The sequence below is a fragment of the Canis lupus genome, chromosome 9 (assembly GCF_003254725.2).
Source record: "Canis lupus dingo isolate Sandy chromosome 9, ASM325472v2, whole genome shotgun sequence".
Taxonomy (NCBI): domain Eukaryota; kingdom Metazoa; phylum Chordata; class Mammalia; order Carnivora; family Canidae; genus Canis; species Canis lupus.
In genome coordinates this window covers 49,439,140-49,466,455 of record NC_064251.1, presented here as the reverse complement: position 1 = coordinate 49,466,455, position 27,316 = coordinate 49,439,140, and the positions used below count along the sequence as shown (strand labels likewise).

Below are 27,316 nucleotides of genomic sequence, written 5' to 3'. Positions count from 1 at the left end.
GAGGAATCTGCTCCAGGATGGCTTTCCCCGGGAGCCCAGTCCTCCCACAGAGATGATGGGAGAAGTAGCTGGGGAGGAAAAGGGGCCTGGCCTCAGGCTGGAGGCCAGTTCAGGGGCAGTACCTGGGTCGCACGATTCCTGGGGCCACAGGGTCCTCTCCAGACGATCCTCGGAGCTGCAGCAGGCCTGCCTCTTGGCCTTTCCAGCAGCCATGCTGGCCACAGACAGCAGGTAGACAGCCTGGCTCTCCTGGGGTGTGAGAAAGATGCAGGCACTCTAGGGGCACCCCTTGGCTAGTACTCCCAGCAGCCACACTTGGGGGAACAAGAGGATTGGTGACCCGCAAAGATACCAGCCATATGCTTAAGCTCCCAAAAGCCCAGCTTGCTTTATCCTGGCAATTCCATCAAGTTTAAATGGTGGTCAGCACTGTCAGAAAGCTTAATACTCTTCATTAAGATGAAAAGTAAAGTAGAAAACAAAAGGATATGCCTTAAAATACCAGTAAAAGAAGATGATAAAACCTAAAACCCATTAAAGTAGGGAGAAGACAGACGTGCAACACTGACTCCAGTAATGAGTGGTCAGTATCCAGGGCCTCTCCAACCAGGGCCCACAAGGGTCTCATCTCCTGCTCACAGCAGCTCTGGCTCTCACAGCCACAAGCTCAACCCCACCAGCCAGACTGCCGGCAGGAGGGACCCCAGGGGACAGGAGGTGACCACCTCCACTGCCAGGTGAGCAACAGAAAAGGGGCAGGCAGGCTCACGGAGCAAGGGGACCCAAGGGGACACATTCAGGCCAACCCCAGGCTTTCCTCGAATAGGCATCAGAGAAGCCTCATTCCCCAGATCTCAGACAGGACAGGTTCTCAGCTCCTGACTCATCCATAAGCATCGGCTAAAAGGCAGAGCAGGAAACACAGCCCCACACACCCCTCTCCGGGCCCAGTGTCACGGTGATGTGGACGGGGGTGAGAAGCCGCACTTACCGGGTTGAAGAGCTCTGTGGTCAGGCCCAAGTAGTTGTGCAGAGCCAGAAAGGTGACCCTCTGCAGCCGCACCATGATGATCTGGTGGGGAACAGCCAGTTGTGCGGGCCGGGCCTCCTCCAGGCACCCCAGCCCCATCACGACCCTCGCAGGAACGAAGCCCCAGGTCTGACAACTCACCACAGTCCCCCGAGATGTCAGCCTTAGGGGCATAAGGAAACTGCATCACTGTGTAGATTTTTGGTAAATCTAAGATCGCTTCAATACAGAAACTTAATCATAGAAAAGGAACTCTTTGGGGGGCTCCTGGGGGTTCTGGAGACCTCTCTGAGATCATGAATATTCACTTTTACTGTAAAATACACATCACAAAACCTTCTAAACCCACCTTAGTCCTTCCTCACCCACCAGGATGTGCCTTCCTGGGCATGTGACACTCAGGACTGACACAGCGGCATGTGAGAAATGCTTGGTACGCCAGGCCCTGGGCCAGAGGGGCTACTGCAGGAGTGACCTACCTGAACCACCCTCACCAGGGTTTCAGGATACTTCTCAAAAACTCCTTGGAAAGCCACCGCTGGGAGCCGGAGGACAGTGGAAGGGACAGCAGCACGGGCAGACACAGTTTTGTATGGAGCGGTGTGGCCCTGCAAGGACATCAGCGTCAATTGGCTCCCAGGGCCCTGACTCAGAAGGATGCAGCAGCAGCATGTGGAAGTACCCACAGGGTCCCACTGAGCACCGGGCTCCACGCATGGAGCACCTCCTGGGAGCCCACTGGGAGCCAGAGAGAAGAGCCCGCATTTCCAGCCAGGGCATTGCCCTCTGTTGCTGCCACCCTATCCTCCAGCAACCACCACAACCAGCCTTCATCACTCCTCCTCATGGCTTTGCCTTTGTCAAAACATCACATGAGTGGAATCACACACACCCGGCTCCCCTCCCTGAGATGCCAGCTTGAGGCCTGACGTGCTCCTCACACACCAGCAGTTGTGCTCTTGATGGTGCACAATGAGGCTGTTTCCTTGGCTCAGCAGTTCAAGGGCATCTGGGTTGTTTCCAGTTTGGGGCAATTATAAATAAAGCTGTCGGAGCACCTGGGTGGCAGTGACCCATCTGACTTCAGCTCAGGTCATGATCCCAGGGTCCTGGGATTAAGCCCTGCATCGGGGTCCCTGCTCAGGGGAGAGTCTGCTTTTCCCCCTCCCTCTGCCTGCTGCTCCCCCTACTTTTGCGCTTTCTCTCTGTGTCAGATAAATAAATAAAATATTTATAAAAATAAAATAAAATAAACTCATAGATGTTCACATTTATTGCACAGCTCTGGGCTATACCGTATATGCACCTTCAGTATTCAGGAAACTCCCATGCTGTTTCCACACCCCTCTCCCCTCACCCCAGCCATGGAGGAATTTCAGTAGCCCTCACACAGACCACATCTGTACCGCCAGGGCTGAGTGGTGAGGAAGTGGCTGGTCGTGGCCCCCAGTTCCTGGGGGCAGCCTCTCAATGTGTTAGGAATGTCTGTGTTCGCAGGGGGAGCCCTGGCAGTCTCAGGATGGGGCTGGCCACACATGGAAGTCCGCCCACGGAGGGGGAGCTGGGGTATTCCCGACCCCGTGACCAGGCCCTATGCTTCGGGAACCTGAGCATGCAGCTCTCAAGATGCTCTGAGTAAGCTCCAGGACCATATGGGAGGACCAGCCCCATAGACCCCATCAGATGGCAATTCTCATCTCTGTCCAAGAATCAGAGAGAAAAGCATGTGCATATGTGTGTGTATGTGGCGGGGGGGTAAGTAGAAAAGGGAATGAAAGTGTACCCACTGTTGCTAAAAATGGCTCGTGGGCTACTTATTTCCAAACAGAAAAACAACATGCTCGACCTCACCTAAAATAAAAAAAACTAAAAAAAAAATAAAAAATAAAAAATAAAAAAAATAAAAAATAAAAAATAAAAAAAACTGAGCCACAGAGAGAGGCTGAGCTGCTGAGAGTGTGCACAGGGCCCAGGTGCAGGAACCCCCATGTTTGCATGTGTCTAAAAACCTTCTAAGCAGCAGAGGTGCAGATGCCTGAAGCAGGACAGTTGTGCACACAGGGGGCTGATGTTAATGACCTGTGGAAGAGCCACACGCAGCAGAAGGCTGCATGGGGTTGGGGGTTGCATGTTGGAGGGCACGTCAACCCTCTGGGGAAAGGAGAGGGGTGCTGGAGGCCAGGTTCACTGCTAGCTGGCTCCGCCATAGCCACATGACCTGGGCAACAGCTTCCTTGGCTGCTTACGAACTACTGTGCATTTCCGTATCTCTGAGACATATCACAACATTTGTAAAGAGTAAAGTAATAAGGGAAAGGGGTTTGGGGTAAGGTGGCCAGAACAGACAGTTTCAGTTATAACATCAAGACGGGAAGAACCGGGGATGCAACGAGCCAGGCGACATATGGGGACACTGTGGAGAGCTGGTGCTGGGAGCTCAGCATGTCCCCTTTACTTTAATCTCTGGGCAATGGTGGTGCTGCCTAGACCTGTTGTGTGACCACTTCACAGCAGGTGTAAATCAGAGTACCTGCTATACACCTCTCAGTGATGTGGGCTAATTATTTAGTAAAATGGAAAAAAAGTAAAAGAATCAAAATTGCCTAGGTATCCAAAGACTATCTTGCTACTTCAGTTGGAAAGGACGGTAATAAAGATGACCTCCCATGAGAGATGGTGGTTTGAAGGGGAGGTCTTCATAGCATGTCCACTTATCTCTGTTCTGTTACAAAAATACAAACCTCCAAGAATCAGGACAAAAGCTGAGAGAAGACTAGATGCATCAATGATGGAAACTGGTGAAAAGTAAATGACAGACTGGCAGCTAATGGAGCTGTTGTCTTTAGGAGCAGAGAGGCAAGACGTGAAACCCACCCTCACGGGAGGGCCTGAGCCTCCTCCCCGCCCTGCAGCTGGCCACTGGGGTTCTGCAGATGGTGAAGCAAACGGCTCAGAGCATAGGATCTTCAGCATAGCCGAGGGCTCACGCCTGGGCAGGAGGACAGCGTCCATCTACCTGGATGGGGCAGCCCCACGCTCCCTCCCTGATTCCAAGCCAATTCCACTCTGGCAGGACACTGCAGACACCTCTCTGAGATTCAGCTTTAGAGAAAACACCTGTAGATGCCACTCTGTGGGCCCCCTGTTGCCTTCCTGCAATGAGCCTTGGGGCAAACCTGAGCACACCAGGGCTCACCCATATACCCAGCACTCAAATGAGGTACAGAACATTTTCAGCAGCCCAGACTGCTGTATGCTGCTGCTGAGCCTGATACATCTACTCCTGACAGGTAACGCTCAGCCACCAGAGTGGGCCAACTTCAGCCCAAGGGCCAAATCTTACCTACTGCTTGTTTTTGTAAATAAATCTTTATTGGACACAGGGACAGCCAAGCTGAACAGTTATAGCAGAGGCTGTGTGGCCCGCCTGGCCCTCTCATGCGCTGACCACTGCTCTGCCTTCACATGTCATTCTCGCCTGTGGGAGGCTCCTGTCCTTCTCTTTCTCTGACTGGCCACTCTGGTTCCACATGTGGGGCTCAGACTCCTGCCTACCTAGGCAGGTCAACATGGATGGCACTCCACACAAACGGGCTGCTAGGAAAGATTGAAGCCAAAGTAAACAGAGAAGAGAGACCCAAAAGAAAGAGAGAAAACACAGAGAGTAAAAGAAAACCTCATCTTACTGCATCTGTGAAAAAAATAAGATATTATTTAAAAAATTGGGGGGCAGGGAAGAGCTCCTAAAATAAAAAACATGGTGGCTAAAATAAAAAAACACAAGAAACAATGTGTTTGTGAGGATGTGAAGAAAATTTAAACTAGAATCACCACATGACTCCAGTAATTCCACTGCTGGGTATTTACCCACAGAATATGAAAACACTAGTTAAAAAAATACATATATGCAAAATGTATATGTGTATACACACACACATATGTGTACATATATAGCACCCCTATGTTTACAGCAGCATCATTTACAATAGTTAAGATATGGAAGCAACTCAAGTGCCTGTTGACTGATAAATGGATAAAGAAAATCGGTGTGGTAGGTGTATATACTTATACGTATGTGTACATGTATGTATTTGTGTGTGTGTGTATATGATGAAATATTACCCATAAAAAAGAATGAAATCTTTCAATTTGCAATGACGTGGATGGATCTAGAGTTTTTTTTTTTTTTTTTCTTTTTGAGAGAGAGTACACTTGAATGGCAGGGGAGGTACAGAGGGGAAGAGGGAATCTCAAGCAGGCTCCACACTCAGTGCAGAGCCTGATGTCAGGTTTGATTTCATAACCCTGAGATCAGACCTGAGCTGAAACCAAGACTTGGGTGCTTAACAGACTAAACCACCCAGGTGCCCCTAGAGAGTATTATGCTAAATAAAATAAGTCAGAGAAAGACAAATACAAGGACTACAGCTCAGGGGTAGAACATCTGACTGCAGAGAAAGATAAATACCATACGAATTCACTCACATGTGGAATTTTAGAAACAAAACAAATGAGCAAAGGAGAAAGAGAAGCCAAGAAACAGACTGTTAACTATACACATTGATGGTAACCAGAGGGGAGGATGGGTGAAATAGGTGATGGGGATGAAAGAGTGCACTTGTGATAAGCAATGGGTGACATACGAAAGTGCTGAGCCACTATATTATACTCCTGAAACTACACTAACCATGAGCTAACTACACTGTGAGTTAAACTGAATTTTTAATTCAATTTAAAAATAAAAAAAGTAAGGGATACCTGGGTGGCTCAGCGGTTGAGTGTCTGCCTTTAGCTCAGGGCGTGATCCTGGATTCCTGGGACAGAGACCCACATCGGGCTCCATGCAGGGAGCCTGCTTCTCCCTCTGCCTGTGTCTCTGCCTCTCTCTCTCTGTGTCTCTCATGAATAAATAAAATCTTTTTAAAAACTAAGTAGAATAGGGCAGCCCGGGTAGTTCAGTGGCTTAGCGCCACCTTCAGTCCTGGGTGTGGTCCTGGAGACCCGAGATCGAGTCCCACGTCAGGCTCCCTGCATGGAAGGGAGCCTGCTTCTCCCTCTGCCTGTGTCTGTGCCTTTCTCTCTCTCTCTCTCTCTCTGCGTCTCATGAATAAATAAATAAGATTTTTAAAAATAAATAAAAACTAAATAGAATAAAAATAAAAAAGTAAAATAAAATATGTGGTGACAAAAATGAGAAACTCAGTAGGAGGTTTGGAAAATGAAGTGGAAGAAATCTCCTAGAAAGTATAACAGAAAGGTAAAGGTAGCACAGAATAAAGACAATTCTGGATTTGTAAGGTTTCAGAACTCTATCTCCCTCATACCCTTCTTAGAAAGCAGACAGCAACTGCTCCACCAACACGAGCAAGCTGGCCAAGGGAGTGGAGGTGAGGGCCCCATAGAGACAGAAGGAAAGGACCCAGATGAGGAGCGGGGACCCCAGAGGATCGGGAGCCAGCCCAGGGAGGTCAGGCTGGACAAGAAGATGGGTGCTTGGGGGCTTCTCCCCAACTCAGAGGGCATTGGAGCAGGGCACCAGACCATGACTACACAAAAAACGAAGCAACCCAAAAACCAAGGCAGCTGTTAACTCCAGGAAAAACAAGAAAGGAACCTCATTGAGGCGATCAACCCTGCATGAGTGTGGCTTTGCTTGGGTGGGAGGAGTGGGGAGGCCCGTAGAGCAATCAGGAAAGCCTGCCCTCATTTCCAGGCTAACTAGCTCACACGAATCTAAGACGGGAGGATTACAAAAGAGCAAGGGAAGCACACTGCACAAAAAACCTAGAAGAGATGGAAGTGGCTTTTCTAGGGAAGGGCAGTGGAACAGAGAACTGTGATTCACAAAACACCAAAACTGTGCTTAGAATTTGTCTATGTTACTTGGATAGAATTAATTCTTTTTAATGACAGACACAAATGTCTGATTAGGCAAAAATGATGTCCTTCCAGATGATTAGTTAATCACAATACAGAATTATTTTCTCTGAAACATTGCTGTTTTCTTACCCACCCCAGGAGGAAGCTGCCCCAGGAGAAGGACAGGAATGCAGCAGGCTGGGGAGGCCCTGCTCACAGCACACATCTCCTGGGGCTGCAAGATGTGGTGCCCAAGCCCAAAATTATAATGAGACCAGGAATCACTGCAGACAATAAATACCAAGAAGGGCCTCCACCAAAGCTATAGTTTGCTTAACACTTTCCAAGGTTGAGGGAGGGTACAGAGCTGCATAACTCTAATTTATCTCCATGTAAACAATCTGTCTACACCTCCTGGGCTTCTCAGACTCACAGTGCACCTTACAGATTCTGACCCACACCAGCCAGAGTCCTATGGAACCACATGGGGACATGCCCTGCACATCTGGGTGCCCTCTCCCAGCACAATGCTCCAGGCAAAGGCTGCCACCAGGCCATGCACTGGCCTTTCAAGTGGGTCAGCCTTGCTCAGAGGAGGTGGTATTCCTCTTAGCGCCAGCCAAGCATCTTGTGAATACACACCAGGTCCTGGGAGCAGAGCAAGATGCCAGAGTTCTATCCATACCTCTACCCCAGGCCCTAACACACCTCAAAGCATGTCTGTACCAGCCTAATAGGGATGGGGTAACACCGTGGACACCCCCAAAGTCTCTGGAGTTTGTCATCCATGTGCACAAGAACTCAGGGCTAGATCAAAGGACACTCACCAAAGGGCCCACCCATCATGAGTGTCACACAAGTACCCAGGCTTCTAGCCCCACATGGATGCATCCTTGTCAAGGTCTGCTAACTGCTCTGGAGACCACTTTGTGCAATGTCCATCTGGGGGAAACTGAGGTACAAGTTGCCTTGATGTACAGCTAAAACTCAAAGCAGGAAGTATAACCTCAAAGGTAAAGTGACAATCAAATGCACCTTTTGAGCTACACAGGTGTGTACATAATCAAAACTCAGGTAGAGGGCAGCCCCGGTGGCGCAGCGGTTTAGCGCCGCCTGCAGCCCAGGGTGTGATCCTGGAGACCTGGGATCGAGTCCCACATCAGGCTCCCTGCATGGTGCCTGCTTCTCTGCCTGTGTCTCTGCCTCTCTCTCTCTCTAGCTGTGTCTCTATGAATAAATAAATAAAATCTTAAAAAAAAAACTCAGGTAGGACACACTTAAGATCTTGTTTCATTGTACAGAAATTTTACTCAGAAAAAAAAGAAAATTAGATGTTAAATTCTAGTTAACGAGAAGGGAATGGTTGCGCTGAGCCGAGACTTTTTGCAGCACACACAGTTGTGCACACACAGTTGACTTTACTATTCTGCCTACTTTTGCAAATGTTTGAGATGCTCCATGACAGTAAGTTTAAAAATCACAAGATGATGTGAGATGTTATTTTGTAATTGGCTGGACTGGCAAAGGTCAAACATGAGATGAATGCCTGGATGGTGGGTGAGGACACGGGCAGGGTGGGGGGCGGTACACCCTACATCTGGGAAGTCTCTGCCAGTCAAATACATAAAATGACATGCACATAAAACCATCCACTCCAACAATCAACAGCAGAAGATTGAGAATGAGAGATACCATGAGCACAGAAGATCCAGGGCAAGGCCCCCCCTAGGAAGTGTTTTCACTCTATGATGTTTGTCCCCTTTGAATCTTGGGCCACACGCATGTGTCATTCAGTCCAAAAATTAATCACTTAAAAGACAGCCAGAACGCATCAGCAGATGCCCAGCTCCTCTCAAACACAGTTAACATGGCTCCCAAACACCCCCTTGACCCATGGGGAATCCCTCCCATCCTAGGCCAGCCCCTGGCCACTGAGTGCACCCGGGGGACTCACAGTGATGACATCCAGGATGCTGAGAAGACTATGGACGCTGTCTCCGGCCAGAACCTCTTTGACCGCCACCTCACTGCCATCCTGCTCAGGAAGCAGAGCAGAATCGTCCATTGATGGGAGGCTCAGCCCCCCCCCCCCCCACAGGCCAGCTGGGCCACCCAACCACTGTTGCCTGTCCTGAGAGCAGACACTGGGTCACTACACTGAAATTTGCACAAAAGGCAGGGGTGTGACCACTGGGGGTACTCCAAGGAGATGGAAGAGGCACCTTAAAAGGCTTGAACAGGTCAAATGCCACCAGACCCCCTAAACAGCGGGCACCGCCCATGTGTGAGGGAGAGGGAATGCACCAACAGCAAAGGGCATACACACTGTGTGCCAATGCTTTCGACATCAAAGTGTGCCTTTTTCCCCAAAGAATCGAAATGTAAAATTTTATACTAATTTTTCAATAGAAAACTTTAAAACATCTTTCAAATGGCAGACATGTAAGTAAAAACACAACAAGGATGCCTGGCTGGCTCTGTCGGCAGAACGTGCAACTCTTGATATCAGGGTCATGAATTCGAGCCCCACGATCAGTGTAGAGCTTACCTAGCAAGGCAACCATCCAACCACAACAGACCCATACCCTCTACCATGCTCTGCACTCCCTGAGCCCACTGACACATGTGGCCAGGCTCTCTTACTGCGTCCTGGATGCAGACTTCAAGGCGCCCGTCCTGCACCACGTAGATGCTGGTATCTGGCTCTCCTGGCTGGAAGACATGTTCCCCTTCCAGTAGCTGCACAAAGACCATGTGTTTGCAAAGTTCCAGGAACAGTGGCTTCTCAAAGTGGCCCAGGACCCTGCAAGAACCACAACACATGTGGGAGATCTTCCAGGAAGGAGAGGAGGAGGTCGATGGAGACACAGCCACTGCCGCCAGCACTGCGGACCAGATCCACAGAGTGGGAGGTCATGGACATGCAGACCCTGCAGCACTAGCCACCTGAGTCACTGTCAGGACAGAAGCTGAATCCGGAAATTTTCATAAACTGTTCTCCCATCCGCTCAAAGAACCCTTGAGCCATGACTGTGACTCTGAACCAGAGGTGTACACAAAACCTGGGACAGCAAAGCCAGGCGAGAAAGAGGAATGGGGTTTCCAGGCATAGGTGGAAGGGAGCCCAGGCTTGTAGCTTCCATCTCGCCACACACTTCCTGTACCTGCTTGGGGTTTCCTTCTCAAGATGCAAGTGCTGACAAGCAAACAATACAATAGGACATAGCACTGACGGCCCCAGGCCTCCAACGCAGCTTCCGTCTTACCGCACATTTTTCAGCATGTACAGAACTTCTGACGGCAGGTGAGAATTCTTCACATCAAACTCCGTGAGGTCAGCCTCCAGCAGGGACGGTGGTGGTTCCTTTGGCTGCAGGGTTGGGTATTCCTTTTTGAAACGCAGAATCCTGCAAAGCAGATTCATGCACCTGGCACCCAAAGGTGGTCGAAGCAGCTGGTGTGAGCACTATAAACCCAGAGGTGGGGAAGCCAGGGGCCATGGTGGTAGGCAGGCTCCCCAGTGCCCTCCAGGGAGGGCAGCCAGGGCACATGTGGTCTGAAGGACATTCCCAGTACCTCTTGGCCAGAGACAGCATCTTGGTCCTCTTCCTCACCCGCTGCCGGGGGGCGGCCGTGCTCCCTACAAGCGTGTGGGGCAGCGTGGTCACCTGCAGGGTGAAGGGAGAGGCCGATTCCTGACCCCATGACCTAATGGACCCAGACTCAGCCTCAGGGGTCAGCCACAGCCCTCAGGACCTGCCTTGTGGGCTGCCTGCAAGCATGACATCAGTTCCCGGGCTCTGGTCCTGCTGGCCCTGTCTGCCCCAGACATGGGGAGCCATCCCTGGTACCATGGACAGTGGAGCACCTCGTGGCCATATCCCCAAACAGCCAGCGCTCTCAGAGCACTGCGTCCTCAGGCCTATGTTCTCTCTGTCTGCAGGGCAGATGCTTAGCCTCTCCTGTCATGATGGCACAGCAGCCCCTTTCCACATGCTTTTTTTTTTTTTTTTAAGATTTTATTTATTTATTCATAGAGATGAAGGGGGGTGGGCAGAGACACAGGCACAGGGAGAAGCAGGCTCCATGCAGAGAGCCTGACGTGGGACTTGATCCAGGGCCTCCAGATCACGCCCTGGGCTGCAGGCAGCGCTAAACCGCTGTGCCACTGGGGCTGCTCCACAGGCTTTTAAAAGCTGGCTCTGGGCCTCCGGGGTGGCCAGCTGGTTGTGAGATCGAGCCCTGTGTCCAGCTCTGTGTTCATTGCGGAGCCTTCTTGGGATTCTCTTTCCTTCTCCCTGCCCCTCCTGCTCATGCATACATCCTTTCTCAAATAAATAATGTTTAAAAAAAAAAAAAAAAAGGCCGACCCCATCCTATCCTGTTGCCCTGTCGCCTAGAATCCGAGTCCCTGCATGATCATCCTGGGTCTAGAAAGCTCTTTGCCCCTTCTCCCCATTGAGACCAGCTCATCTACCCTGTGGTGGTGAGAGTGCAGAGTCCCTGGTTCCTGGTTGTCAGCAAGCCCCTCGGGCAGCCACTGCCCCCTGCTCCCCGCTCAGTGCCTGTCCCGTGGTGTCAGTTGCAGGTGTGTGGTCCCAAGTCCTGCTTCCCTTCAGGTGACCTGGCACCACAGGACCACACTCCCGTCCTCCTTAACCCAGGCCTGGCAACTGCACATTCTTCAGCAGGACCACGGGTTGATGACTGGGGTCAGCCCACGTGGCTCTCCTCACAAGGCTGGGAGGAGGCAGCATTCAGGCTTGAGGCCCACACCACAGCCCCTGTCAGTGGTACCAGGGGGCCTCCATGTCATAGCCTGATGCTGGGAAGAATGGGAGGCCCACACAAGGATTCACATGCCTTCTCCTGTGGCATTTCAAATTTGCTATGGAGAACATGAATTAGTTGTTTATCCAGAGAAACATGATAAGTAACGGCTACTCTAAAAAGCCAGCAGTTATTTCAAGTACAGTAAGGGTCGCATCCCCCTGCCCTCAGGGAGTCGGAGTGGGCCAGGGGGACCAGAAAGGGCTGGACCAGGCCACCAATCCTCCACGTGGGTTGACAAGTGAGGCCTTCCAGCTTCCAAATCTTGGCAGGACCCCCAGTTTCAGCACTGAAGCCAGGACCCTCTAGGCCCCAGGACATTCCCCAAAGGGCCTTCTGTCCTCGCTCTCGTTGCTAGCTAAGACACACATGCCTTTAACAGCCCAGATAGCTGGGAACCCCACCCCAAGGGAGCCTATAGGACTGGGGCCTGCAGCACAGGTTACTAACCTTCCTCATGATCTTCCGGCCATAAAACATCACTTTGTCTCTCTTCCGGAACCTGTACTGAGGAGTGGGCTGTACCTGTCCTGCAAGGGGAGCAGAGGCGCCTCCTGAGCCGCGGCAGGGACATCGGGGCGATGGGCCCTACCAGGCGGCAGTCAGGGCACACACACCAAGCCTGTACTGCCCCTGCTACAGCGCGTGGCGTGGGGGAAAGGCCCACAGCCTCTTGGCCCGAGCCAGCACAGGGTGGTTCAAGGGGAGCAAGACTCACATCTCTTCTTACCAAGTCTTGCTCAGAAATGTAAGCCAAGAAAACTGGAAACATACGCAAATTCCGCGGGCCCAGGGTCCCCAGCACAGGCCTGAGGCCTGCTCCCAGAAGCTCAAAACACGGGCAAGTCCCCCCAACCTCCCCCACCCTCCCAAGCCCTTGTCCTTCCCTTTAAAGCTGGAGCAAGATACTCACGGAATCGGTTAACCCTTCTATACACAAAAAAGACGGTGATGCCAACGAGGGCCAGGGCTAGGAGTGCTCCAATCACAATCCCCAGCAGCTGGGCAAGGACAGACAGAGCGTCCATCAGCAAGGCTGCCACAGAGCCCCTCTCCACTCTGCAAGGTCTGGGATAAGCCAGGATCCAGGCCCCCCGCCCAGCCCCAACCCTTCGGCAGGAAGCACTGGAGACAGTTACCATGGTGGACTGTGAATGCCGCTCTGTCAGCGACAGTCCCCAGGACTGCAGGGTGGTGCTCAGACAGAAGGCATCCTGAGGAGAACACCGTGGTCAGGAAGCGCCACACAGGGGTGGCCCTGGCTTCCCAGGCAGAAGGAAGAGAGCCACTGGTTCAGGAGTTAGCAGCCCCCCAAGAAGTGATCTTCCAGGGTGCTGAGCTCCTCTGAGCACGCCTGTCCAGGAGACACAGAGAAGGATCCGCCCCCCCCAGCCACCACGGGATGGGGGCAGTTGGGCAGGGCCGGCAGCTGTGCTGTGTCACCACAAATGCCCTTGGCATCCTTATTGCCTGTGAGTCCCAACCCTTCAGCTCTCCAGTCCCTCAGATGCAAGTCTGCAGGAGCAAGTTTGGCTGGCCACGGGTCAGCAGGACTGTGTGCTGCTGGTCACAGGGTATGTGGAAGCCTAGGCTCAGCAAGGCTGAGAAACAAGGAGCCATCTGGATTTTGAGAACCCTGAATACCCGCTCACAGGTTCCATGCCTGCTCCCCGACCACCTCCCAGGGAAGGAGTTAATGGATCTTCAGAAGCCCAGACCCACGGAAGGGAGGAAGAGAAGAAAGTGAGTGCAGGGTGATGAGTGGGCACATGGCTGGGGCCACCCATATGGAGGATGCTGGCTGAGTCCTCAACCAGAGGAAGATGAAAATGAGCAAGAAAAACCAGCCAAACAAGCAGCCACCCTGCATTCTTCCTGGTATCCACACACCTCCCCCCAGGCAGCCAGAACACGATGGGGCAGGGGCACCTGTTAATCCTTTCAACCTTCCACACAAGCGCCAAGGACTAAAGTAGCTTGTCTGATCCCTCAGAGAGAGAGAGCACCAGACACCAATGAAATGGAAGGGCATTCAGAAAAAGGTCTCAAAAGCAGAATGCTACCACGAGACAGGATAAGTAAGTGGCCCAGAAAAGCTGGCCTTTGAAGTTGGTCCAGCAGGCAAATGGAAGCAGTGGGAGCTTTGCTGCAGAGCTGAGGCATCCAGCCTCTCCTGACCTAACGGTGTGGCACCACTGTCAACGTGACAGCACTCACAGCCTGCCCCTCATTCAGGTGTGTCCCTTGGAGCTCAGCCACCACCTCGAGGACAAGCAAGGATGTTGGAGGAAAGGGTCACCCAGGTGGCCCATAACCTAGTTATACAATCTCCTATGGTTGAGCATCAGGCTTTTTATGGTTGTTCTAATGCATTTACTTTTCTGCTTTAGGAATAAAGGCCTTTGTGATGTGGCTACAGATGTTCCAGTGACAAAGGACTCGGAGTCAAAACAAACAGGAGTCCTCAGGGGAAGCAGTGGGAACTGACCTCAGGGGAGGCAACGCAGGGTCTCGACTCTGACAAGTGGACAGAAGGGCCCAGGCTGCCACTTCCATTCCACAGACTTCAAGGAGCTGCCCACAGAACAAATGCAGACCCTTTGTCCTGGTGCACAAGTGCCCCTAACTGGGAATTGTGAGGCTCTGATTCATCTCTGGGACCCTCCAGCCCCATACCTCTGGGCTGGCATCCTCCTCTTGCGTCATGGCTAAAAATGAAACAAAACAAAACAAAACAAAACAAAAAACAGTCAAGGAGAAAAGAAAAGGGTTCAAAGGACCCCAAGTGTTCCCCTAACTCTCACTCTTGGGGCAGAGCAACGCCTGCAGCCTTCTCCCCTGGGTTCCCTCTCTAGTTAAATTATGTTTGCACCGAAAGAAAAACCGTGATGGAAAGCTGTTTCTCCACCAAGAGAAGCACCAGAGCCGCTTCCCCCTCTGTAGACAGCTCCGTGGCTGCCCGGGAACCCACAACTGCAGGTCAAGGGCGAGTGCCACAGGGAGGAGGCTGCGGTGGGGGTGGGGGTGGGGGTCGGGGCTGCAGGGGGGAGGAGTCGGGGGCGGGGGCAGCTATGCCATAGCCTCTGGCCACAGGGAGGACGGGGGGTGCTGCAGGGGGGCCGGGGGCGGGGGCTGTGCTGAAGCCTCGACAGCCTCCAGCCTGCAGCAGGGGTTCCTCCCCAGTGTGGCGGGGCCCTCGGGGTGGGCGTGCCGGGTCCCGAGGGGGACGACCTAGGGAGGGGTCCACCGGGAAGAGCCAGGTCTCCCAGGACCTTTAGGGAAGCAGCGGCGAGAGGGCCCGCCCAAGGCCAAGGGCGCCCAAGGCCCAGGGCGTCCCAGGGAAGGTCTCGCGCCCCTTGCCGCCTCACGGAGCCTCCCTAAGTCCTGCCGGACAGAGGGGCCGCGAGCCCGGGCAGCGGCGGGTGGGTAGGCATCGGGGCCATGCCGGTGGAGGGGTCACTGCAGGGGGTCCTCGGGGCTGGGGGACGCGGGGGCCGGTGTCTGGGCGGGGGGCGTGGTTAACGTGCGGGCGGCCGAGAGGACACGGATCCGCCCCCACCTGCACCTCCCCCCACGCAGCGCCGGCCGTGAAGCCTGTGGGGCAGGGCGCGTCCTGCACGGCTTGGGGGCGCCGCGGGCTACCCTTCCTCACAGGGCCAGGCCCCGGGCGTGGCCATCGGGGGGCGCTCTGCGGCGACTCACCGGGACCGCGCGCTCCCGACGCCCGCGCTCCCGTCACTGCCTCCACCGCCCGGCCGGCGCCGCGCCTCCCGGTGCATTGGCTGGGGCCCGGAGGTCCCGCCCCCTCGCAAGGCCGAGGCTGTGCATTGGACGCAGCCAGCCAATCGGAGCTGCTCTTGCTGCTGCGCGGAAGCCGCGCGGGCCGCCGGAAGCCGCCAAGGGCGCCGGAAGCGCAGGGCGGGGCGGCTGGCGGCCGTGCGCGTGAGCGGCTCGGGACAGCGGTCCCCTGGGCGCGGCTCAGCATGGGCCTCCTGAGCGAGGCGGCTCGCTGCCTGGTGCGGGGCGCCGACCGCATGAGCAGGTGGACCAGCAAGCGGGGCCCGCGCACCTTCTACAAGGGCCGCGGCGCCAAGGGCACCGGCGTCCACGGCCGCGACGGGAAGTTCGTGCTGGTCAAGGAGATGGTCCCGGAGCTGGTGGTGCCCGAGCTGACCGGCTTCCGGCTCAAGCCGTACGTGAACTACCGCGTCCCGGCGGGCACAGACCAGCCCCTGACGGCCAAGCAGCTGTTCCGGGAGGCGGTGGCACCTGCCATCGAGAAGGACTTCAGGGACGGCGCCTTCGACCCACAGCAGCTGGAAAAGTACGGCTTCGAGCCCACCCAGGAAGGCAAGCTCTTCCAGCTGTACCCCAAGAACTTCCCGCGCTAGGGGTCCCCGGGTCTGACCCCGGCGGGATGGAAGCGTGCAGCAGGGCCGGCCCGGGGACCTGGAAGCCGTCGTTCCCCGCCCACAGCGTCTGCGGCACAGGGAAGGCGGTTCACACCCCACCGTCCATCACCCGGAGTCAAAGGAGCATGCATATTCATGGGGTCAAAAGCAACGGCTCTGGCGGGCGCACCTCCAGTAATCTAGCCTCTTTCCCCTTTGGCTTCACCCATTCAGTGCAGAGTCCCTCGGGCCTCTTGTGTTCTGCCCAACATTTCATTGATCCTTGTGTTAAATACCTTCAACCCTACAGATGGGTCCAAATTCTTCTACTGAAATAAATGCATTAGCTAGGAATCCATCATTTTATCAGAGTAATTTCTTACATGTTCTGACATATTTTCATTAGAAATAAAGCAAAAAAAAAAAAAAATGTGTTTTCTGGGGCACCAGGTGGCTCCCTGGGTGAAGCATCTGCCTTCAGCTCAGGCCATGATTCTGCCTCCAGATTTCCTGCTGGGAGCCTGCTTCTCCCACTATACCTCCACCCCTGCCCCCTTGTGCTTGCATCCCTGTGCTCTTTCTCAAAATCTTTTTAAAAAGGTGTTTCCTGACTCAGAACGCCTGTTTATATTTGTATCTACTCATTTGACAAATTCCACGCTGGCCTACACTCCTACTACTGTGCTTTCCAGAAACACAGAATGAAGTTTGGCAGTCAGAGGAGTCACAAACTCAAGTTGTGTTGGAGCTACTCTGTGTCTAGGCTTTGGAAGCCCCTAAGGATACTAAAGCCACAAGGGGTAAGTGGGATAAATCAACCACACTGATCCAATGTATTTCAAGTTTATGACACGCTAAGGCCGCTCAATGGCGCACACGTTTCCCTTTGCTTATTCTCACAGGAGGCTAATACAAGTACTTACCATGCTGTAATGAGGTGATCTTTTTAAATGTTCATATAAAACTGTTAGGTAGCTTTATGAAAAGCAGACTTTCATTTAGTTTTACTTAAAAAAAGTATGAAGAACTGAATGTCCAACTCCCACAAGACACAAGTTTGAGTTGGGAACCAAGACCCTTCCCTCCCACAACAGCTAGCAATTCTTGCTCTCAGGCAGAGTCACCACTTGGTTAAGGTTTATTTCAGAGAAGCCAAGAGCTTCTTTGACCGTTGACACCGTAGAGCCCCTGAGGTGCACCAAACCCTCTAGTCACCTGTGGAATACAGGAAAACTCAACGAGATGATCTGAGGGCACTTCACCAAAGTCGCACTTGGGTTTATCTGTGGAAATGGTCTTTATGACTTCAATCAACCAACTTCTTCCCTAGCTCAGATGTTCTCCCACTTCCAGAGGTGAAGAACATGATCATAAAAGGAGCAAGTAGCGAGGAGGTCAGCATCCGAGTTCACTGCTTCCAGATAGAGGTCACGGTCACAGAACTTGGCCCCTGCAGTATGCAGCCGGGTGCCACTCTTTACCATATCCTCTGTGAGTGGCTGGAGAAGAGTTCTCAGTTTGGAGTGATCCTCTTCAACATCCTCTGCTAAATGATGAAGAGAGGGTGCTGGTGACTGGTATATAGCCTTCATGCTACAGAGATGTGCTGCCCTGGCTCCTGAGTTGTTGCAGGGAGAGGACCCTAAGTGGTATGACTGGTGGGTTTGGGACAGGTTGCCAAAGTAGAGCCAGGACCAGTCAGCTCCATATACCAATGAGTTGGACAACGTGTGGGACACAGAGACTGTGCAGGCTTCCTGCTTCTCGTCTGGAGTGAGAGAACACAGGAGATTCAATGTTACCCAGGGTTGATCTTATCACCCCCAAACAAGAGGCCCTGCTTACTCTCAAAGGGAGACTGCTAAAAGCAGCCACTCATTTGTCAGCAACGAGTGTTGCGTGTATCACACAAAGGAATCCTCAAGAAGTAGACAGATGAGAAGAAAACACACCTTCATCTTGTAGTGAGTGCATGTGCATGCCTCAGATGAATCAGTCTGGCTACAGAAGCACATGGGCCAGGGTGCCTTTCCAAGTTGGAGAGGACTTGGCAAAAGTCTCTGAGTTAAGACTTCAAAGCCAAGGACAAAGGAATTAGCCAGCTGGGAGAGACAGGGATGCATGAGAAACAGAGAACAACCATATGTAAAGTAGAGAACAGGACACCACTGGGCAGCCACAAACGTGACCAGGGCTGAAATGCCATCAGGGAGTTGTGACACGTCTGGGGGTCAAAATCCTGCAGAGTTCTGCATGCTCCATAAAGTCTGGGTTTGAGCTTGGAAAGGAGTCACCAAAGAGTTTAAGCAGTTTTCCTTATGGTGAGTTGCTATGGCAACTTTGAGGCTGGAGGGCAGGACTGGAAGGAAGTCCAGCTGTGGAAGGTTTGAAAGCAACATTTGACCAGAAAAAGAAATGACAAGATGTTTCCACACCTGAAGTACTAGGGGCCAGGGCAAGGCCAAGGATGGCAAGAGCAGCCACAGAAAACTAGTGGCCAGTGAGCTGGGGATGTGAACTTAGGAAACTGTCACCAGCTGGACGGCCTGGTGGCCAAAAATCGAAGAAGTACTCAAAAATCAGTGGGGACACGTGAACAGGACACAGGAGACGGCTTCAGGGGGCTTCGTGGGAAAACTCTAGGACAAAGTAAACATAATGAGTAAATGACAGTAACACATTATGGCCCACTGAGTAACAAAAATTCATGCATCTAGACAGGCAGTTAAAAAATACAGATATATGGAAGAAACTAAAGCTCTTCCTTATAAAAGAGTGCTAATTTTAAAATGTAGACAAAATGATAATAGGGGCTCCTGGATGGTTAAGAACCCAACTCTTGGTTTTGGCTTAGGTTATGATCTCAAGGCTGTGGGACTAAGCCCCCGCTTGGCTCCACACTCAGCACAGAGTCTGCTGAAGACTCTCCCTCTCTCTCTCTCTGCCCCTCCTCCCTGCATGCACCCATGCACACTCTCTCTCAAATAAACAAATCTTAAAAAAATAATAGAAAACCACCAGTTTGCAATTATGGTAATTTGATTCAGGCAAGAATCAATGGGTTGAGTGAAGTCTGATGAAAACAAAGGCTCAACCACTCTAACCACAGACTAATTATTATTAATTACACAGGAAAAAAATATTTTTATAGTGAAGAAACCCAGAGGAGACCTTAACCAGGTGACCAAATTAACCTTATCAGCAGGAAAGAGACAAAGTGGCATCATGGGCCTCTTGATGAAGCACACTAAGGAAGGCAGAATGTCAAAATGCTGACAACAATCCACAACCAGTGCAGGAGACACACTTCATACTCCAAGCTATGAGCAGACTGAAAGCCAAAGACAGTGAAGATGTACCACCATGCAGACAGCAACCCTAAGAGAGAATAGACTCCAACACACACGGTTACTAGAAAGAGGAGGGATCCTCACAACATACAAAATTGCAATCATAAACATACACCTAACAACAAAGCCCCAAAACACATGAGCACAAATGAATAGGAATGAGGGAGGAAATGCGTAATTCAACCATGACAGTTTAAGACTTCACTATCCCACTTCCAATAATGAACAACCAGTGTGGGCACCTGGGCGGCTTAGTCAGTGGAGTGTCAACTCTTGGTTTCAGCTCAGATCATGATCTTGGGGGGTAAGATGGAGCCCCATGTCCAGCACCCTGTTCAAAAGGAGTCTGCTTGAGATTCTCTCTTCCTCTCCTCTGCCCCTCCCCTATGTGCATGCGTGCCCACACACTCTCTCTCTCCCTCTCCTCTGCCCCTCCCCTCACTATGTGCATGCATGCCCACACACTGTCTCCCTCCCTCTCAAATAAGTAAAAAAAAAAAAAAAAACAATGTTTAAATAAATAATAAAAATAAAGAGCCACCAGGGGCACCTGGCTGGCTCAGGTAGCAGGTGACTCTTGACCTCAGGGTTGTGGGTTTCAGCCCCATGTTGGTGTAGAGATTACTTAAAAAATTTTTTAAATAAAAAAATAATGAACAATCAGCCAGAAAATCAACAGAACACTTGAACAGAATCTGCAGAGCACTCCGCCCACGGCCACAGAGCACACTCTTCTGAAGAGCACATAGACTGCTGAGACCCAACCACAAACACAAAACAATTCTCAATAAACTTAAAAGAATCCACAAAAGAATAAAAATAGAAATCAGTAACAGAAATTTAGGAGGACGCCTAGGTGGCTCAGTGACTGAGCGTCTGCCTTCTGCTCAGAGCATGATCCTGGGGTCCTGGCATCAAGTCCCACATCGGGCTCCCCTGAGGGAGCCTGCTTCTCCCTCTGCCTGTGTCTCTGCCTCTCTCTCTGCGTCTCTCATCAATGAGTCAATCAATCAATAAATCTAAAAAATAAATAAATAAATTTAGGACAGTCACAAAAATGTAGAATTAAACAACAACCTCATAAATAACTAATGAGTCAAAGAAAAAAATCACAAGGGAAATTAGAAAGTGCTTTGAGATGAATGAAAACCTACCATCTCCCAAAATTGGTGGGATCCAGGGAAAGTAGTGCTCAGAGGGAAACTGATCACTGTAAATACCCACATTAAAAAAGAAGCCCTCACATGGTTTTCAATGAGAACAGCATGTTGGTGTAACTAGCAGAATGGATGCGGGACAGACGGGGGACGGAAGGCAGAACAGGAAGCCCTGGAGCTTAGCCCAGCTCCGCAGAGACAGGCCTTCAGAACAGTGCTGGTGAGGTGCTGGTGAGCTGGTGTCTCTAACCACTTCTTTGTGTGGACAAGGAGGGAGGGGGAATCACAAACCAAGAATGAGGAGGGGAAGGGGGCACTGGGGGCTTGAGAAAAGAGAAAAATTATGTGAAAAGATTCTTTTTTTTTTTTTTAAAAGACTTTACCTGTTTATATTTATTTGACAGAGGAAGAGTGTTAAGCAAGGGGAGCAGCAGAGGCAGAGGGAGAAGCTGACTCCCCGTTGAGCAGGCAACCTGATGTGGGACTTGATCCCAGGACCCCAGGATCATGACCTGAGCTGAAGGCAGACACTTCACCAACTCAGCCCCGCAGGTGCTCTGAGAAAGTTCTGACAATAAAGAATTACTGGCTAGAGAAAGGCCATGGTTTCCCTGGCAATGCCATGAACCCACTGTAGCACTTAAAGTGCAACCCCCAGGGCTGCTCTTGCCCCCCATCCCCTCGTGTAGCTCAGGCATGGCAGAGTCTGACCACTGCCAGGCAATGCCCAGAGAATGTGAGCAGAGGGCTGTGGCATGCTGGGAACATGGGACCATGAGGGCCACATTGTGCACAGACAGGAGGGGCAGCCGTGGGAGTGACAGGTGGTGATGCTTCTGGAGCAGAGTCCTAACAGGGCGGAAAACAGCTGGGCCCGTTATGTAAGAACAGTGGCTAAGGAGCAGAGTGCTGGAGACTGAGGCTGGGAGCTGGCCCAGACACCCGCCTTGCTGAGACGGAGGGTGTGAACCTAGGAAGGTGTGGTGCCTGGGGGAAGGGCCTGGTAGAACAATGGGGCAGGAAGCCAGGCACCCCCCACCCCAGGCCTGGCTGCGTGGGGCCCCTACCCACCTATTGCCTTTTGGCAGTTGAAGATCCTAAAACCACTGTGCATACAGGCTGCCAGGAGCAGGTGGTGGTGGAAGGGGTGCCACTTGAGCCTCCACACTCCGCCCTGTGTGGGCATGTCTGCAAATGGTTGCTTCATGTTCCGAGTGTCCCACAGTAGAATGTGCTCATCATAGCTGAAACCCATCAAGCACAGTGATCACGCAGGAAAGCCCACACCCACTTATTCCCCAAGGCCCTGGGTGGCAGGGGACATCTCCCAGGGAAGCCCACGCCACTCATTCCTCTAGGACAAAGTCTCCTTTCCCCAAGCCCAGGTACCTACACTCTGGTATGAGAGTCGTCCAATTAAACAACATGGCAATGGTCAACATGAGGAAAGGAAGTGACAGGTAGAAGATGGACCCCTGTGAACCAACCCTAAGGGACTCACCTTCCCGTAGCCAAGATGTTCTCACGATGGGGACTGCTCTGGATGCTGCACACACCCATGGAGTGTCTACAGGCAAAAGTGCATGGGCTGAGCAAGCACCTCCACAGGGGCACATCTCCAGTGCAAAGTCCACAGGGAAGGGACAGGAGGTTTGGTCCCTAGATAATTTACCTGTCGCTAGTGAACACAGATGTGCCGGGTGTCCTGGTGTCCCAGCCCTTCAGAAGGCCATCGTCTCCACCTGTGTGGAGACAGAAATGCCCACTGATAAAGGAAGCAGCCACTTCTCAGGGAGAGCATTTACGCCTGTGAGGAAACCCCTGTGATGACTTCCCAGTGGTTCTAGGCTGCCCCACGCAGAAGAGCCCTGTGCTGGAACTGTCTTCAGACTAGAAGAGGGTGCCTGCAGAGGAGACAGGAAAGGCTGGGGGGCTCAGGCTACAGGAATAAAAGGGAAAGCCAAGAGGTTAGGGGAAGAATTTCCAGGTTACAACATGGCTCAACTGCCCTCTCTTTAGGCTCCAGCAATCATTGCTCCCGGCTGTCGCAAACCAAAGTCACCAGTATCAAAGAACTCCGAACAGGAACTACATGCAGGACACAGTGAACATGAGCACTTCTTATGTTTCTGGAACCTTCTGCACACCCCCATGTGTTTTAAAGGGAAGTACCCTTTGTAATCCTGCAGTAAAAACGACCCTTGTGCTTGTCTTAGGGAACTGAAAAAATGGGAAGAAAGGGGAAGCTGGCCCCCTAGTCCACAAGCAGTCTTTGAAGAAAAGCAACCATAAGGTATAGGATGCTGGTGGGTATCCTGAAGGAAGGGAGCAAGGCTGAAAAACAGGGAGGATGAAAAGAAGCAAAAGAACAACCTCTCCACCTAAGTGTGACCTCTCCATCCATCCATCCATCCATCCATCCATCCATCCACCTAGTCTTCCATATGCCCACCTACCCATACCCCCTATCTACCTTTTATTCAACTACCTGCCCATCCCACAGATACTTACCGAGCATACTACAAACAGGACAAGTCAACCAGCAGAGCCAGCGCACTGGGTGTGATGCCTGCAGGTGAGCCTTGGTATCAGCTGCCATTCCATGGCAGATGCACAGAGGAAGTTGGTCGTGGCCTTTTTTTCTTTTTAAAGATTTTATTTATTTATTCATGAGAAACAGAGGTAGAGTACACAGGCAGAGGGAGAAGCAGGCTCCATGCAGGAAGCCCGACATGGGACTCGATCCCAGGTCTCCAGGATCATGCCCTGGGCTGAAGGCAGTGCTAAACCGCTGAGCCACCCAGGCTGCCTGGTTGTAGTCTTTACACACCGGTCTCTCCTCTGTCTCACACCCACATTTGTGCACCAGGATGTCCTGATGATCCTGACCCACCTGCACACATATATCCCAAGTCCTACCACTTTTCCCTCCTGTGCACTGCTTCCAGAGTGATCTGAGGCCATCTTGCCACCACCTGCATGCAGGCCTCCAGGCTCTGCCCTGACCTCCTCACAGTCTATTTCCACAAGTCAGAAAATGTCATCCCTCTCTCTGCTCATATCCTGCTAGTGCTCCTGTTTCATTCCAAGCAAAACCCAAAGCCCTTCCTGTGGTCTGCAAGGCCCTGCGACCTTTTTTTTTTTTTTTAAAAGATTTATTTATTTATTTATTTATTTATTTATTTATTTATTTATTTATTTATTCATGGAGATACAGAGAGAGGGGCACAGACACAGGCAGAGGGAGAAGCAGGCTCCATGCAGGGAGCCCAACATGGGACTCGATCCCAGGTCTCCAGGATCATGCCCCAGGCTGACCATGAGGGCCACATTGTGCACAGACAGGAGGAGCAGCCGTGGGAGTGACAGGTGGTGATGCTTCTGGAGCAGAGTCCTAACAGGGTGGAAAAAGCTGGGCCCGTTATGTTATTTATTTATGAGAGAGAGAGAGAGAGAGAGAGAGAGAGAGAGGGGCGCAGAGACACCAGAGGAGGGAGAAGCAGGCTCCATGCCGGGAGCCCAATGTGGGACTTGATCCTGGGACTCCAGGATCGAACCTTGGGCCAAAGGCAGGCGCTAAACCACTGAGTCACCCAGGGATCCCCCATCTCTTGGGCTTTTCTTCAGGAAGGTAAACTATCCAAAAAGGGAGATTGGGGGATGCCTGGGTGGCTCAGCGGTTTAGCGCCTGCCTTCTGCCCAGGGCGTGATTCTGGAGACCCAGGATCGAGTCCCACATCAGGCTCCCTGCATGGAGCCTGCTTCTCCCTCTGCCTATGTCTCTCTATCTCTCTCTGTCTCTCATGAATCAATCAATCTTTAAAAAAAAAAAAGAGGAGACAAACTGGAAATCCAACATGACAAAGTCAACACTGGGCCTAGAAATAGCAGTGAAAAATGTGGGAACTCTGGATTTCTCACAGCTGGAGCAAGGGATCAGATACCAAGAGTGGCAGGAGGCAGGGCTCCTGCTACTCCAACACAGGGGTTGGGGTATCCAAGACCCCAAGCCTGCAGCCAAGTGCACTTCACTTTCTAAGGGACAGCTAAGTAATGAATAGCAACTACAGTTGTCTCCACAAAGGGTCTTCAAGATGCCAACACGTCCGGAGTCACGGCCTCACCATGTGCCATGCTTGCCCACTCCCTCCCTCCCCCATGGGGAGAAATACCTACCTGAATAAACTATTTCTGTCTGCCAGTAATTGAAAGCAGCAATCCAGGCCTCGAACTGATGGGCATGCCATGAGGCCAAATCCTGCAGCCTGGTCCCCGCCTCATTCACCTCTAGCAGGTGGAGTTGCCCCTTGGAGTCGCTGCTAATGATTTTCAAGGGCTGGTCACTGGCCCTAGACACAGGGAACCAATAGAGTAAGCCGGCTGAATGTATTCACTGACCCCACTCATCACCCTCTTCTGGTTCCTGACTGGTGACACCCGAGACCTGTCATGGGAGAAGTTCTCCACGGACCTGGTATGTGGACGTGCCTGTGAAGGAGTTTTGGCATCTGGCAGAAACCAAAAACTACCACTTAGCTTGTCAAAATAAACCAGTGTCAGCTCTCCTGATGAAAACATCATCCCTTTTATCTGAAAGGTTGGAACGTTTTCTTTCTACATTAGGACTGGTAGTGATATTCCCAGTTCTGGGAAGCCGCCATCAAGGCTGGTACAAGGTTTCAACCCTCTCTTGCATCCTCAGAGGAGAGACTTGGGGTTGCTCACCAACACCAACCCTTACCATTCAGTTTTCCTGGTGGACCAATCCAGAGACAAGGCCAGGCACTGCCTCTCCAGGGCAAAGCAGGAAACCAGCTCCAGCGTGTAAGCGGTCTAGTAGGAAGAGAGTTCTAGTGGGGGGAGGCTTCCAGTGGGGAGAGGGTTCCAGTGTGTGGGCGGGGAGAGGTCCAGGTAGGGGAGAGTTCCAGTGTGGGGGAGAGGTCCAGATGGGGGAGGGTTCCAGTGGGTGGGGAGAGGTCCAGGTTGGGGGGGATGGTACCAGTGGGGGGAAGGTCCCAGGGTGGAGGGTTCCAGTGGGGGGAAGAGGTCCAGGTGAGGGGTTCCAGTGGGGGAAGGGTCCCAGGGGGGAAGGTTTCAGTGGGGGGAGAAAGGGGCAACAGGGAAAGGAAAACAGCCCAGAAACCTGGAAAGACGACAACTCCTCAGGGGCCATCACTCCCTCATCTACTGCTAGATGAACAAGTGTGTTAGCCCTTCATTCACCGCAGAACGGGAGGCACTGGGGGCCTGCCCCTGCTCTCCAGGAGCTCACACACTCACAGGAGGACTTTCCCACACATGTGGCTTCAGGGGAAACCGGTCTCTCTGCTTTTCAGACCCCCTCACTGTCCATGCACTCCCAGCACAGTCCTGCCACCTACATGGGCTCCAGGAAGCACCACGGGCACACACTCCCCACCCCTCCGGACCTCAAGGGATGTTGGGACACACTGTCTTCAGGGACAGCTACAACAGGATCTTTCCTTTAGTTTCCTTTTCAGAAGCCACAACTAGCCATTAAACATTTCTCTTTTCTAAGATTAGGTAAGTTTTTTTATTACCCTGGCAACCTGAACAGGGCTTAACTCTCTCAAAAGGCTCCCAGCAGGCTGCTTCCTCAGAGTCCATTCCCGGGGTTCTCTGCTCCTGCCAGAATCTGGTTCAGGGGCCCATAGTCTTTCCCAAAGTATTTCCTCCCTTATTCCTGAGACCGGGCAGCAAGGCCCTTTATGCACAGCCCTCAGCTGCTGTAACTCCAACAGCAAGCAGACCTGCTCCAGCCTCACTTGCACACCTATGCTAGGGTGTGTCCCTCCCACTGAGTCAGGGCTTGGTCTTGTGGGCTGTTTACTCACTTCCCTGTTCTCTTGATCCTCCAACAATCAGATGTAGTCATTTTGCAAATGTGTGGTACTGATCAATACCAAATGCTCTGAGAAAGCCATATGGGAAACATATGCCTTCCTAATTATGGGTGACAAATACCACTTTCACATAGGAAATTCATTGCTATTCTGGGCCCCAGCATCATCAACCTAAGAATGCTGGTCCATGGACAGGTGAATGAATACCCTGCCACTAGCCCTTCCCCTGTTGACACAAAAGGTGACGTCTTCTTAGAGTTAGATGCAGACCCAATAACGTAAAATAGACTGCATGCTAGACTAGAATGTGTTCTGATAAAGTTTGCCATTGAACAGAACCATGCTACAAAAAGGTTTGCAGCAGCAAAACCTCATGCCCAAATCCTCTCCATTCAGATGCCTTCCACCTCCCACAACTCCTGGCTTTACTTACTGACCTCAGATCCCACCAAGCGGAGCAGTTCAATGGACCCACCAGCATTTGCCACACCCAAGAGGGCATGGCCGGCCACCGGGATGTGGCACCTGAGGAAAGAATTCATACGCCAGTCAGAACACAGGATATGCCCGGAAAACAGGAGAGCATTATGAACCTCAGTAACTTATTATTTAAATTTCGGCTCTAAGGGATCCCTGGGTGGCTCAGCGGTTTAGCCCCTGCCTTCGGCCCAGGGTGTGATCCTGGAGTCCCGGGATCCAGTCCTGCATCAGGTTCCCTGCATGGAGCCTGCTTCTCCCTCTGCCTGTGTCTCTAGTAAATAAATAAACGAAATCTTAAAAAAAAAAAAAAAATTTTTTTTTCAGCTCTATCAGGACGCCTGGATGACTCAGCACT

At 51.9% G+C, this 27,316-nt stretch overlaps 3 protein-coding genes across 8 annotated transcripts in view; 1 reads left to right on the top strand and 2 right to left on the bottom strand.

Moving 5' to 3' along the window:
• PNPLA7 (patatin like phospholipase domain containing 7) overlaps window positions 1–15,543 on the bottom strand; it is a 64,733-nt gene extending 49,190 nt beyond the window's left edge. For 2 of the 6 annotated variants that reach the window (XM_025476003.3, XM_049114908.1), the window contains exons 1-12: window positions 15,422–15,542; window positions 14,396–14,427; window positions 12,859–12,933; window positions 12,633–12,720; window positions 12,170–12,249; window positions 10,466–10,557; window positions 10,156–10,296; window positions 9,533–9,692; window positions 8,844–8,924; window positions 1,510–1,638; window positions 992–1,072; window positions 123–249 (exon numbers count right to left, since the gene is read on the bottom strand). In XM_025476003.3, coding sequence (XP_025331788.1) covers window positions 123–249; window positions 992–1,072; window positions 1,510–1,638; window positions 8,844–8,924; window positions 9,533–9,692; window positions 10,156–10,296; window positions 10,466–10,557; window positions 12,170–12,249; window positions 12,633–12,720; window positions 12,859–12,933; window positions 14,396–14,425 — 1,084 coding nt within the window. In that variant the 5' untranslated portion in view covers window positions 14,426–14,427; window positions 15,422–15,542. Of the gene's footprint in view, window positions 1–122; window positions 250–991; window positions 1,073–1,509; window positions 1,639–8,843; window positions 8,925–9,532; window positions 9,693–10,155; window positions 10,297–10,465; window positions 10,558–12,169; window positions 12,250–12,632; window positions 12,721–12,858; window positions 12,934–14,395; window positions 14,428–15,278; window positions 15,298–15,421 lie in introns of those variants that run through there. The other 4 variants (XR_007413240.1, XM_049114907.1, XM_049114909.1 and 1 more) reach the window with 4 other exon arrangements.
• Window positions 15,544–15,604: 61 nt separating this feature from the next.
• On the top strand, window positions 15,605–16,468 carry MRPL41 (mitochondrial ribosomal protein L41). Its single transcript, XM_025476024.3, has one exon. It carries the CDS (start codon window positions 15,703–15,705, stop codon window positions 16,108–16,110), a length of 408 nt encoding a protein of 135 aa, XP_025331809.1. The 5' UTR covers window positions 15,605–15,702; the 3' UTR covers window positions 16,111–16,468.
• A 762-nt stretch (window positions 16,469–17,230) lies between these two features.
• On the bottom strand, window positions 17,231–26,983 carry DPH7 (diphthamide biosynthesis 7). The gene is made up of 6 exons (XM_049114910.1): window positions 26,919–26,983; window positions 24,794–24,966; window positions 22,290–22,359; window positions 22,119–22,184; window positions 21,689–21,861; window positions 17,231–17,878 (listed from the first exon to the last, which is right to left on the bottom strand). The coding sequence occupies exons 1-6, from the start codon at window positions 26,981–26,983 to the stop codon at window positions 17,442–17,444; spliced, it is 984 nt and encodes a 327-aa protein (XP_048970867.1). The 3' UTR covers window positions 17,231–17,441.
• Window positions 26,984–27,316: the final 333 nt, after the last annotated feature.